This window comes from Pristis pectinata, chromosome 2 (assembly GCF_009764475.1).
Source record: "Pristis pectinata isolate sPriPec2 chromosome 2, sPriPec2.1.pri, whole genome shotgun sequence".
NCBI lineage: Eukaryota > Metazoa > Chordata > Chondrichthyes > Rhinopristiformes > Pristidae > Pristis > Pristis pectinata.
In genome coordinates, this window is record NC_067406.1 from 13,573,665 (window position 1) to 13,588,479 (window position 14,815).

The following is a 14,815-nucleotide window of genomic DNA, read 5'->3' on the forward strand; positions in this document are numbered from 1 at the left end:
TGTTCTCCTGACTTCCCCTTCCTGAAGTCCACAATCAATTCCTTGGACTTGCTGATGTTGAGTGCAAGATCACTGCAAGCTCGAAGTACAGTACTCTTGTGTCTAATGGGCATTTCACGGCCTTTGGGATTCTACAGTTTTAGATCTTTTTTTCATTCTATTTTAGTTTCAGATTTCATTTGTCTTCATCTGTTCACACCTTCCCACACACCCCTCTTGTTGTTCACCAGCCTTCATCACCCTCTCTCAGCCAGCTGCAGCGATACTGGTGTCATACAGCATGGCCCACTTGGCTCACCATGTCCAAACTGACCAGTGGGACCCAACCATATTCATCCCATCTTCCAGCACTTGGCCCATAGCCCTCTATGCCTAGATGCTTCAAGTGCTCATCTCGACACTTCTTCAATGCTGTCAGCAACTCTGCTTCCACCGCTCTCTCAGGCAGTGTGTTCCAGGTCCTCACCACTCGCTGGGTGAGAAAAGTCCCTCTCACATCTCCACTAAGTCTATTACCCCTTTCTGGCTTTGCAGTCTTTTAAGCGCAGTTCAAATGTAAAATATCCAAAAGATTTTGGTCAGAGTATGACTTTGTACCACTGACATTCTGGGCTTCTCTTCCTTTTCCAGTATTATCTATGAAGTGACAGGAATGTGGATGTTTGGTCGTCAGTTCTGCAAAGTCTGGATCTCCTTCGATGTCATGTTCTGCACAGCCTCTATTGTAACCCTGTGCTTCATTAGCCTGGACCGGTACTGCTCGGTCGTTACCCCTTACAACTACCCAAAGAGGATGTCTCGCAAAAGGTCAGTGAAGCCTGGTGCTTACCCTGCCAGTGAGTAGCGCCGTCCTTGGTCATTCACATCTTCAATAATAATTATCCATAGTAATGAACACTTGCTGATGGACCATTTTGGTTGCAATGTTTTATGTCTAACCCACTTTACTGCATAGGACACTTCGCAACATGGACTACCATGGTTCAAGAAGCAAGCTCACCCACCACCACAAACACAAGGCAATTAGGGCATTGAACACTGCCCTACGCATGTATGAAGTAAACTGCTAGACATAGGTAAATGGAGCCAGTTGTAGTGACATTGAGACTAATGATGAGATGTTTTTACTTCATTAAAACTCTAAGACAAGATGGGATGGTGAATGCCTGGGGCTTTAGAAACATAGAAAAACTTACAGCACAATTCAGGCCCTTCGGCCCACAAAGCTGTGCCGAACGTGTCCCTACCCTAGAAATTTCTAGGCTTACTCATAGCCCTATATTTTTCTCAGCTCCATGTACCTATTCCAACAGTCTCCTAAAAGACCCTATCGTATCTGCCTCCACCACCGTTGCCAGCAGCCCATTCCATGCACTCACCACTCTGAGTAAAAAACTTACCCCTGACATTTCCTCTATATCTACTCCCCAGCACCTTAAACCTATGTCCTCTTGTGGCCAGCATTTCAGCCCTGGGGAAAAGCCTCTGACTATCCACACGATCAATGCCTCTCATCATCTTATATACCTCTATCAGGTCCCCCCTCATCCTCCGTCACTCCAAGGAGAAAAGGCCGAGTTCCCTCAACCTGCTTTCATAGGGCATGCTCCGCATTCCAGGCAGCATCCTTGTAAACGCCCTCTATACCCTTTCTGTGGCTTCCACATCCTTCCTGTAGTGAGGCGACGAGAACTGAGCACAATACTCCAAGTGGGGTCTGAGCAGGGACCTATATAGCTGCATCAATACCTCCCGGCTCCTAAATTCAATTCCACAATTGATGAAGGACAATACCCCATATGCCTTCTTAACCACAGAGTCAACCTGTGCAGCTGCTTTGAGTATCCTATGGACTCGGACCCAAAGATCCCTCTGATCCTCCACACTGCCAAGAGTCCTACCATTAATACTATATTCTGCCAACATATTTGACCTACCAAAATGAACCATTTCACACTTATCTGGGTTAAACTGCATCTGCCACTTCTCAGCCCAACTTTGCATCCTCTCTATGTCCTGCTGTAACCTCTGACAGCCCTCTATACTATCCACGACACATCCAACCTTAGTGTCATCCGCAAACTTACCCATCCCTCCACTTCCTCATCCAGGTAGTTTATAAAAATCACAAAGAGTAAGGGTCCCAGACCAGACCCCTGAGGTACACCACTGGTCACCAACCTCCATGCAGAATACGACCCTTCAACAATCACTCCTCGCCTTCTGTGGGCCAGCCAGTTCTGGATACACATTGCAATGTCTCCTTTGATCCCATGCGTCCTTAATTTCTCAATAAGCCTTGCATGGGGTACCTTATCAAATGCCTTACTGAAATCCATATACACTACATCTACTGCTCTCCCTTCATCATCAATGTATTTAGTCACATCCTCAAAAAATTCAATCAGGCTCGCAAGGCAGGACCTGCCCTTGACAAAGCCATGCTGACTATTCCTAATCATATTATACCTCTCCAAATGTTCATAAATCCTGCCTCTCAGGCTCTTCTCCATCAGCTTACCAACCACTGAGGTAAGACTCACTGGTCTATAATTTCCTGGGCTATCCCTACTCCCTTTATTGAATAAGGGAACAACATCTGCAACCCTCCAATCATCTGGAACCTCTCCCGTCTCCATTGACAATGCAAAGATCATCGTCAGAGGCTCCGCAATCTCCTCCCGCGCCTCCCACAGCAGCCTTGGGACATCTCATCCGGTCCCGGCAACTTATCCAACTTGATGCTTTCCAAAAGTTCCAGCACCTCCTCTTTCCTAATATCTACATGCTCAAGCTTTTCAGCCCACTGCAAGTCTTCACTACAATCCCCCAGATCTTTTTCCATAGTGAATGCTGATGTAAAGTATTCATTAAGTACCTCTGCTATTTCTTCTGGATCCATACACACTTTCCCATTGCTGCACTTGATAGGCCCTATTCTTTCGCATCTTATCCTTTTGCTTGTAACATACTTGGAGAATGCCTTGGGGTTTTCCTTAATCCTGCCCGCCAAGGCATATCCCCTCCTGGCTCTCCTAATTTCCTTCTTAAGCTCCTTCTTGTTAGCCTTATACTCTTCCAGATCTCTAACATTACCTAGCTCTCTGTACCTTTTATAAGCTTTTCTTTTCCTTTTGACTAGATTTATTATAGCCTTTGTACACCACGGTTCCTGTATCCTCTTGTGACTCCCCTGTCTCATTGGAACTTGCCTATGCAGAACTCCACACAAATATCCCCTGAATATTTGTCACATTTCTTCCGTACTTTTCCCTGAGAACGTCTGTTCCCAATTTAATCTTTTAATTTCCTTCCTGAGAGCCTCAAAATTCCCTTTGCTCCAATTTAACGCCTTTCTAGTCTGTCTGTTCCTATCTCTGTCCAGTGCTCCAATTTAATGCCTTTCTAGTCTATCTGTTCCTATCTCTGTCCAGTGCTATCATAAAGGAGATAGAATTATGATCACTATCTCCAAAATGGTCCCCCACTGAGAGATCTGACACCTGACCAGGTTCATTTCCCAATACCAAATCAAGCACAGCCTCTCCTCTTGTAGGCTTATCTATATACTGTGTCAAGAATCCTTCCTGAACACACTTAAACTCCACCCTATCTAAACCCCTCACTGTCTGGAGATGCCAATCGATGTTTGGGAAATTAAAATCTCCCATCACAACAGCTCTGTTATTATCACACCTTTCTAGGATCTGCTTCCCTATCTGCTCCTCAGTATCCCTGTTACTATTGGGCAGCCTCTAAAAAACACCCAGTAAAGTTATTGACCCTTTCCTGTTCCTAACCTCCACGAACAGAGACTTTGTAGACAGTCTCTCTATGACGTCAACCTTTTCTGCAGCCGTGACACTATCTCTGATCAACAGTGCCACTCCCCCACCTCTTTTGCCTCCCTCCCTGTCCTTCCTGAAACATCTAAAACCCGGCACTAGAAGCAACAATTCCAGTCCCTGAGCCATCCAAGTCCCCGTAATGGCCACCACATCGTAGCTCCAAGTATTTATTCCAAGCTCTAAGCTCATCCGCCTTGTTCACAATACTCGCATTAAAATAGACATATCTCAAACCAGTCTGAGCACGTCCCTTCTCTATCACCTGCCTATCCTCCCTCTCGTACCTACTATTAGCTTTCTCTATTTGAGAGCCAAACACCTTTTCCCCAGTCTCTCCAGTTTGGATCCCTCCCCCAAACAAATCTAGTTTAAACTCCCCCCAGTAGCCTTAACAAACCTCCCCGCCAGGATATTGGTTCCCCTGGGATTCAAGTGCAACCCATCCCCTTTGAACAAGTCATACCTGCCCCAAAAGAGGCCCCAGTGATCCAGAAATCTGAATCCCTGCTCCTTACTCCAATCCCTCAGCCACGCATTTAACCTCCACCTCATTCTATTCCTATACCCACTGTCACTCGGCACAGGCAGTAATCCTGAAATTACTACCTCTGAGGTCCTGCTTCTCAACTTCCTTCCTAACTCCTTATAGTCTTTTATCAGGACCTCATCCCTTTCCCTACCTATGTTGTTGGTACCAATATGTACCACGACCTCTGGCTGTTCTCCCTCCCTCTGCAGGATATCTTGGACACGATCTGAAACATCCCAGACCCTGTCACCTGGGAGGCAAACTACCTTCTGAGTTTCTTTCCTGTGTCCACAGAATCGCCTGTCTGCCCAGCTAACTATAGAGTCCCCTATCACTACTGCCCTCCTCTCTCCCTCCCTACCCTTCTGAGCCACAGGGCCGGACTCTGTGCCAGAGACACTGCCACTGTTGCTTCCCCCAGGTAGGCTGTCTTCCCCAACAGTACTCAAACAGGAGTACTTATTGTCAAGGGGTACAGCCACAGGGGTATTCTCTAGTACCTGACTATTCCCCTTCCCCGTCCTGACTGTGACCCACTTGCCTGACTCCCGTGGCCCCGGTGTGACCACCTGCCTATAACTCCTTTCTATCACCTCCTCATTCTCCCTGACCAGATGAAGGTCACCGAGCTGCATCTCCAGTTCCCTAACACGGTCCCTCAGGAGCTGCAGCTCGACACACCGGGTGCAGATCTAGCCTTCCCGGAGGCAGGGAGACTCTGGAAACTCCCACATCTGACACCGAGTACAGAAAACCGCACTCATACCCCTTCCTTAACTCAAGTCACCTACCTTTTCTCGCCCCTTTACACTGAAGCCCCTTGAGCCAAAGCCCAACCACTCTGCTCCCTCTCACTCCACTGCCCACTCCGACGCTGGCCGCTGGATATGGAGGTTTGCTTTTTAAACTGCCCGCGCTTTACCTGCTGACGTCATGTGCATGCGCAGTCCTGCCCCCACTATTTCCGATGAGAACTTATATAAAAACTTATAAAAAAGAACTTTATAAAACAAAACCTTTAATAAAAACCTTATTAAAAAAAGAAAAACTTATCTGTTCCGAAGTCCCGACGCCTGCCGAAGCGAAACCCACGAAACCTTCAAAGTTTTTTACCTACCGAATATTGGAAGACCCGGATAAAGTGGATGTGGAGAGGATGTTTCCAGTAGTGGGAGAGTCTAGGAGCAGAGGGCACAGCCTCAGAATAAAAAGACATCCCTTTAGAACTGAGATGAGGAGGAATTTCTTAAGCCAGAGGGTAGTGAATCTGTGGAATTCATTGCCACAGATGGCTGTGGAGGCCAAGTCATTGGGTGTATTTAAAGCAGAGGTTGATAGGTTCTTGATTAGTAAGGGAGTCAAAGGTTATGGGGAGAAGGCAGGAGAATGGGGTCGAGAGGGAAAAATAAATCAGCCATGATCGAATGGCGGAGCAGACTCGATGGACCGAATGGCCTAATTCTGCTCCTATGTCTTATGGTTATTGGAAAGAGGGCCATTGGGAATTCTGAGAATCTGATATTAAAAGGAGCGTTGTGGGAGATTTGGGCATAATGTTGCCTGGAGACAGGCTTGGGATAGGGTACGTACATTCCCGATTCAACTCCAGGCAAAATTTCCAATGGCAGATAGAACCATAGAACACTACAGCACAGAAAACAGGCCATTCGGCCCTTCTAGTCTGTGCCAAAACTTTATTCCGCTAGTCCCATTGACCTACACCCAGTCCAGGGTGTAGGTCAATGATCGTCCTAATCACCCACCATCACAATCAACACACAGGTCGGGGGGGGCAGTGGGGGTACTCCAGAGATTCCTTGGAGTTGCAGGGTAAGACTGAGAACTTCCACCCTGCTGTTGACTTCTCCTAATAGTCTCAAGGGTACCAGCACCAAATGGTTCCTGCAGTAAACTGGTACAGAGTAGATGGCCAGAGTTATCTGCTAGTGTGCAAATTAAATATAAAAGGATCAAGTTACCATTGACAACCTTTGAGACTGGTGGGTTTAAAAGATAATTCAGTGTGTATCTGGAGTCAGCAGAAATGGAGAGATGTCAGGAGATGGTGGCAAGATTGAGATCAGCAATGAAAGGAGGAGGGATGGAATTTCCTGGGAATTCTCACACCAGTAATAAGATAAGACAAGATATCTTTATTAGTGTTGTGTGAAATCGTTCTTTACCATCTTAAGGATCAAGGATTCTGAACACGAGCTTTGTAGACCAAAACTAGTTTAATCACAAAGGCAAACACGGGACAGAATGGATGGGATCAGACACACGCTCACTCACGCACAGGATATCACGAACACGAGAGGAGAAGCGCAACTGGGGTAAAATACACTCACACACACACGGATACACACAAGCACACAGTAACAATGTACAACTTCAGGATATAACACTTCAATGCCCGTCCCACACTAGCATTGGCCCTTAACGCTCCCTGACCATGGGGTGATGTACTCTTACCAATGATCTCTGCAGCATTGTCTCCTGGGGTCATCAAAAGAGGAAGGGCTAGTGAATGTAGCCCTTTTTATGGTGCTAGGAGGCTGGGTGGAGCCTTACTGTTGTGATTTTAACAAGCCAATGGTGTGGGAGTCAAAGACAAAGGTTCCTGCCACAGCCAATGGTCAGGCAAGTTCAGAGGCAAAAGGTACTCCCACACCTGAGGGGTGGGTGGAGCCGCACCTTGATCGACAGTAGTATCACTTCCGATCAGAGGAGCAATGCTGTCCTCCAGTCAGCGGGGGTCAGTGTCGTTACTGTCACGTGACAGCCATGTGGATTTCTCACAACAATTAGTCACATGATAAATTCAAGGCTGTGTTACTGCAAATTTCTGAAGGGTCGTGTGCCAAAATTCACAGACAACCCTGGTGACTTTCAGTAAGCCTTGCTCTTCTGGTGTTCAAGCCCCTCCCATTGCTGTGTGGCTCCGAGAATTCCTCCTGCCCGTTGAGTTTAACCCTGTTGTCAGGACACCAATCCTTATACAGTATCTTTATCGTTTTTGCAGATGTATCATCATGGCCGTGACCATCTGGGTCTACTCCTCCCTGATATCCTTTCTGCCAGTGATGCAAGGATGGAATGAAATACCTGGCGTCAATTTTGACGCTGGCACGGAATGCGTCTTTGTGACCAATTGGACATTTGCCATCGTGGCGTCTGCCTTAGCTTTCTACATCCCCTTCCTGATCATGTGCAGCATGTACTTCTTCATCTACCGGGCCTCCCGACTAAAAGCCACCAGGATCATGTCGCAGACTCTGGATCTCCACTACCACCCCAACAGCAAGCGCCCCAACAACTTGCAGCTGGAGAACAAGGCCACCAGGACAATGAGCATCATCATCTCGGTCTTTGTCATGTGCTGGCTCCCATACTTTGTCTTGAATGTTTGGCTGGCGGTGCATGGTGCCGAGGAGACCAGTGATGTCATCGTGCATGTCTTCAAGGTGATAACCTGGCTGGGGTACTGTAACTCCACCATTAACCCCATGCTGTATGCCTTCCTCAATCGTGACTTCCAGCGCGCGCTGAAGAAGCTGCTGATCTGCCAGCGTTGGAGCTCGCAGGTGGACATTGGGGAGGACATGGTCTCCATTGTGACCTTCTCAAAGACTGCCCAGGATACAGAGTACAATACCAAGGTGACTGGAGTTCCCAGTGGAAGCAAAAGCAAATCAAAGCAGTAGGAAGAGTTTAAGCAGTGGCAAGAGCAATGTGTGGAGGTGGAGCAACTGCGCCGAATGGCCCGTTTCTGTGCTGTAAACTATGTCTGGTTCTGTATCACACATCGAGGCCCATCCTTCTGTACTGACCCTCTCATCGTGCCCCTCTCATTCCTGCACCGTCCACTTCCTTCCTTGCTCTGCTAAGATTCATCAGATCCTCTAAGACTCCAACTCTTTCTTCAGAAACACGGATCCCGTCTCATCCCCCAGCCTTTCCTTCCACCCGCAAGTCACGGAACTCAGGTTGTTGTTGCTGCTGCTTCTTATACCAACACCTTCCCTACGACTTTTATGAGTCTTGTGGACCTCTGTCTTTTGCTTGAGGTTTTTTTCAGTGTGTGTTCGCTGAAAGCATCCAAGAGGGTGTAGCAAGTGAAATGTTCCTACCCTTATTATTATCCTTTGAGACTATGGTTGTTAATGCCACAGAACTTGGTTCCTGCATTCTCTGTGTTACATGTGATGCAGTGTTAAGTACTTTGTGCACTCGTTAGAGCAGTGAAATCATCAAGAACCTTATTTCAGTTTGTACAAGACACTGAATAGCTTGTCCACTTGTCAAAATAAACTTGTGTCTGTTCCATTACCATCACACTAGTATATGTGACAAGAGGTATTGGCAAAGCCAAATAACCAGGGCCACATTTTAAATAAGAACCACTTCCAAATATACAGCACCCATAACCAGGTACAAACATTATGAAATGCTCAGTAGGAAGGTTATTTGATATAAACCTAAGGAGATATTAGGGGAGATAATTGAAAGATCATTCTAAAAGGTGGCTTTTAAGAAGCATCTCAGCAGGTCAGACAGCATTTATGGAGAGAAATGAACAGTCAATGTTTCGGTCCTGATGAAGGGTCTGCAGTCTCTCTTGTGTCTTCGTTTTAAGAAGCATCTGAAAGGAGAAAGGGGGCGAGGAAGTTCAGCAAGTCACATGTACATTGAAACACAGTGAAATGCATCTTTTGCTCTGGGTCCGCAAGTGTCGCCACACTTCCAGCGCCAACATAGCATGTCCACAACTTCCTAACCAGTATGTCTTTGGAATGTGGGAGGAAACCGGAGCACCCAGAGGAAACCCATGCAGACACGGGGAAAATGTACAAACTCCTTACAGACAGTGGCCAAAATTGAACCCAGGTCACTGCTGCTGTAATAGCATTATATTAACTGCTACACTGCTGGGTTTCCTTATAAATGCATCCATTGGCAATGCACACTGCCTCCTTGAGGTGGGATATGGCTTGCTTATCGTGGATATCTGTCACAGGGAGCAAGAAAGCTCTCGTACACTCACGCATCGTTGTTCCAGAACAGACGTGCAGTGCTTCATCATCAATGTACAGAGGATTCCAAACAGGTGAGGCAAGTGGTTCCAGCATCCATGGATCCAGTGATTCCATATGTGGGATCAGGTGCTCTGTGTTGCTCCAAGTCAATGTGGTTGATTCTGTCATTGCCTGCTCCATCCCTATTTTCAGGTCCGGTACTTTGTTCCTCTGGTTCAGGGCCACTTGTTGGCAGGAAGCAGTGCCAACCCAAAGCTGAAGATCTAATGGGGTAACATGAAGAAAGGAGATGGGTGGGGTGAGTGGGACAGAGCATGGGGGGGAGGTGGTCGCTTACCTTTAGAGCCATCCAAGTCTTTCCCCTTTTAGCTGCTTCAGTTTAAAGGGTTAAGAGAAGCTGGGTATTTCTTCCTTATGACTGCCCACCCCCAGTTGGGAGAGAGAAGTGAAGACAGAATGCCGAAGCTCCCCCCAGGTCTAGGTAGTGGAGACTGGGCCCCTTGTCTCAGTAATTCTTATTCTTCCTGTAGTCGATATATTTAATTCCTTAAGCAGTTTGATGGTGTTCAAGTGTTGTGTCATGTTGGCCACTGCCAATTCTGTCTAAACAATTTCATCCCCATCCACTCAATCACACCTCCACTGTACGGCTGTGAAATTAGCACTATAACTATTGTTCTCTGGCTGTTATTGCATCGGAAAGGCCTTATGTACTGCTTCCGGTTAAATGTAAACTGTCAGATTAAATTTATTTTGCATTAAGAATTGCATTGCCTTTTATGATTACTGCTTCAATACTGTCAGTTTGCAACGGGACTTTGATTTTTATTGAGTGAATTGCCATCAAGTAATAGCAAGATTACTTGATGGCAATTCACTCCCAGTCTTGAATGAGTCTAGTTTTAATATCTACACTTAACAGGATATGCTTATTTAAAATTATCATCTGGTGTAGCAAGGAGAAGTTAAACTGACACTGAGTAAGAACTATAGGATCTTCCAGTTAGGATTAACAGTTAAATTCATCCTGGATCTACATCTATAACTGAGGTAGAGGTTTGCAGATCAACAGAAGTCAAGGTGACATTTAACATATAATTTCCCATCAGTAACTGTGTCAATGGATAGTGGTTGAAGGTTCATTTTCAACCAGGATATATTGGATACCCTTAATATTAGATATTAAAGGCACAGCAGGGGACCAAGATAACTTAAAAATGTGATGTTGTTAAGCTCAGGCTATGACTGGGCGGACAAGAATGGAACAGGATACATGCAGTCCCGTGGGGAAGTGGAGGCAGATGCTGCACACAGTCACATCAATGGATGAGGAGAAACACCATGCACATGACACAGTCATTAAGGGCAAAAATGAATGCACCATGACACAGTCATTAAGGGCAAAAATGAATGCACCATGACACAGTCATTAAGGACAACCTCCGTTACTTGCATTAGGTTGTCGAACTCTAAGACAGGGTGGAATTGATTGTTGAAGTTCTAACATGGATTAACAGAAAAGGTAGAATTGGCATCGGTTTATTGTCACATGTACCAAGATACAGTGAAGAACATTGTTTGCGTGCCGTCCAGACAGATCACGCCATACACAATTCGTCAAGGTAGTAAAAGGAAAACAGAATGCAGAATATAGTGTTGCAGTCACGGAGGAAGTGCAGTGCAGATAGACAAATAAAGTGCAAGGGCCACGACAGGTTGGATTAGGAGATCAAGAGTTCAACATTTCATCTTTTAGCATATGAATTTCAAGATAGGCATGGATCAGGGAGATGATTATGCTTTCAATACTTCAGAGAAGAAGTGGAAGTTAGGGAATCCTTGATTGGATTGCAAGGACAAAGAAACAAAAGCAGTTTTTGTTTTGGGAAGAAAATTTGAAAGGGGGGGGGAGAACAGCAGCAGAGGAGAGGGAATGACATCAGCTACGACAGGGAGGGCGGAGGGGAGACTGCAGGGGTGGACAGGAAGGGCAGCTGGTTGCTAAGCAGTTTAGTGGTACTCGGGCTGAAGGAGGTGATGAGCAGGGTGAGTTTGATGATCTTGTGAGCAGAGAAACCATATTCAGATGGGATGTCCCAGCTGCAAGGTTTTGATTGAAAATGTTAACTTTTTTTTCCCTGCAGATGCTGCTTGATCTGCTGAGTATTTCCAGCATTTTCTCTATTGCAAAAAAATCCCTGGATATTCAGGATTCTTCTGTTCTAGGAACATTTGTGCTAGGATGTTCAGGCCTGCAAGAACATGTTCCCCCAATACTTATTGAGCAGGATTCATGTGAATGCAGGTTCGTGTATGTGTGTTTACTTTGGTGTTCCACTGCAGTCAAATTTAAATTCCTGCACACATCTCTGTACTTCCCTTAACTAATGCTGCTCACAAGAATAATTAACATTTATTTAACACCTTTAATGAATTCTCCAAAGAGAATTTGGTCTCTTTAATCACTTGATCATGGTATGTGGACCCCATGTATTTAACAGGGAAACATTTCGACAAAAATGGTCTAGTGGATTTGGGGTGCCAGTGAGAACAAAATGGATGCTTTAACTTCAGTCTTCGAAAAGAATAATCACTGATGCCACTGCCTCTTCAACTATTTAGCTCACTTTGTTTCAGAGTCATGGGAAGAAATTTTAATTTCCAGCTGTCTACTCAGTTACTCGAGTTAATTAGAAATGTGATGAGGAAAGTATAACAACACGAAGCCCTTTGGGAAGTTATTATGAACTACTGTTGGGACCTGTGTAAGAGAGCATTGCAGAGCATGGTTAGTGATGCTGTTACAGATTAAGCTCAGTCGTGAAGATGACTTTTGGGAACAGCATCATAATGATGTACTCACAATCAAAATGCATGGCTGCATTTAAGGGGAAAGCGGGTAAGTACATGAGAGAGTAAGGAACAGAAAGACTTGTTGATGGAGGTGTGTGAAGAGGGGTGAGATGAAGCTTGTGTGGAACACCAGCCTACCTCAGTCAAGCTGAATAGCCCGTATCCATGCTGCAAATGCTAATGGGGAAACTCAGTGGAGACACAAGAAGCTGCAGATGTTGCAATCTGGAGTAACAAACAATCTGCTGGAGGAACTCAGGGGGTCGAGCAGCATCTGTCGGGGGGAAGGGATTGTCGACGTTTCGGATCAAAACCTTGCATCGGGAATCCTTGTGTCAGGACCCGAACGTTTGGCCCACATCCCTCTGAACCTTTTCTATTCACGTACCTGTCCAAACGCCTTTTAAATGTCATAATTGTACCTGCCTCCACCACTTCCTCTGGCAGCTCGTTCCACATTCCCACCACCCCCTGTGTGAAAAAGTTGCCCCTCAAGTCCCTTTTAAATCTTTCCCCTCTCCCTCTAGTTTTGAACTGCCCTACCCTGGTAAAAAGACTGTGGCTATTCACCTTATCTATGCCTCCCCCCTGATTTTATATACCTCTATAAGGTCACACCTCAGCCTTCTACACACCAGGGAAGAAATTCCCAGCCCATCCAGTCTCTCCTTATAACTCATACCCTCCAATTTCGTTAACATCCTCATAAGTCATGTTTGTACTCTTTCCAGTTTAACGACATTACCTCACATTTCCAGCATCTACTTTGATGAAATTCAGTCCCTGTTGACCCTCACCAATTTTTATCAATGCACCATAGAAAGCATCCTACCTGGATGCATCACGGCTTGGTACGGCTTGGTTTCCGTACGTGCTCTTCCCGTGACCACAAGAAACTGCAGAGAGTTGTGGACACAGCTCAGCACATACGGAAACCAGCCTCCCCTCTGTGTACACTGTCTACACTTCTCGCTGCCTCGGGGAAGTAGCCAGCAGCCAGACCCCACCCACCTGGACATTCTCTCTCCTCCCCTCTCCCATCAGACAGAAGATACAAAAGCCTGAAAGCATGTACCGTCAGGCTCAAGGACAGCTTCTACCCCACTGTTATAAGACTATTGAATGGTTCCCTAGATGGAGTCTTGACCTCACAATCTACCTTGTTATGACCTTGCACCTTATTGTCTACCTGCACTGCACTTCCTCTGTAGCTGTGACACTTTACTCTGCATTCTGTATTGTTTTACTTTGTACTACCTCAATGCATTGTGTAACGGGTTGATCTGTATGAACGGTATGCAAGACAAGTTTTTCACTGTACCTCGGTACAAGTGACAATGATAAACCAAACCGATAGCTTACTCCTCTTCCTCGACCTCTGGTCATTTAGAACTCTTTCATTCTCTATTTATCCCTCTACCAGACCTACCTTTGGTATTCCCTAGCCACTCCACCCTCCCCACATACACCACCACCGATTGTCCTTCATACTCTCTGGTCTCCACCTTATCACAAACTTCTTTTGTTCTCTCTACCGCATCCACACTCTTCCACATCTTAAAACTCATTCCATTTATAACCTTTCTCTGTACTGATAAAACAGCAGTTCTGTTTCTCTCTCCACAGATGCTGCCTGGCTGCAGAGCATTTCCAACAGTTTCTGATGTTATTTTAGATTGCTGTGGCATTGTTGAACTTCAAGTGGCTAGGAACTGTGCTCCCTACTCCTCCTCCTCCTCCTAATATCCTAATCTCTATTTCCCCCTCACACAGCAGAAAATCATGGAACGGTTCCAGGCCAGAGTAGGCCACTCAGCCCATCATTCATCTGCCAGCTCTGCAAGAAACCTTTGCAGTTTTTCACTGTACCTTGGTACAAGTGACAATAATAAACCAGTACCAATTTACCAGTTTGTTCCCCACCACCCACTCCCCACTCCTGCTCCTTCGCCAGACCACTGCAACTTATTCCTTTACAAATTCATGAATAACTTTTGAGTCTGCAGCCAACACCTTTTCAGGCTGCACAATCCAGGTCACAGCAATTCACTGTGCAAAAATAATTCCCCCTGGACTTTTTGGCAAGAGCTCCAATCAATAATAACCTTTCGTATGAATGTTGAATTACATTTGCTATGGTGATGTTGAACTATTTGTTCTGTACATCTATTCATTCAGCTATAATCATTTCATTGTTGCAAACTGTAAGTTGGGTAATACGTGTTCTCTCTTTGTCTCCATGCTGTCCTTTTCTCCTTTGTATTTCCTTTTCCTTCAGTCATTCTTTTGCCTTTCTCCTGTTCCACCATCTGATTTTTCAGATGATTAACATGCCCCAAGCCCCGCCTCATCCCAATCATCCCACTCAACATCACCACCAGTCCTAAGTGTAGACCATGAATAAAGAGCCTGGAACCAGTTCAAAACCTGGGCTTCTCAGGGTTAAAACCAAAGACTGTCTACCCAATTACTGGGCATCCCATTGGCTCTTGGACGATGGCAAGGTAGAGGAAGGATAACTAAATAAGGTAAGATGTAGCAAAAATCTC

General features: G+C 45.7%; 1 protein-coding gene across 1 annotated transcript in view; it reads left to right on the forward strand.

Annotated features, from left to right (window-relative positions):
- LOC127580126 (octopamine receptor 1-like) overlaps positions 1-10,101 on the forward strand; it is a 32,691-nt gene extending 22,590 nt beyond the window's left edge. The window contains exons 3-4 of the mRNA XM_052033341.1: positions 631-807; positions 7,400-10,101. Of these exons, the coding sequence (XP_051889301.1) occupies positions 631-807; positions 7,400-8,081 (859 nt within the window). The 3' untranslated portion in view covers positions 8,082-10,101. The remainder of the gene's footprint in view (positions 1-630; positions 808-7,399) is intronic.
- The last annotated feature ends 4,714 nt before the right edge of the window (positions 10,102-14,815 follow it).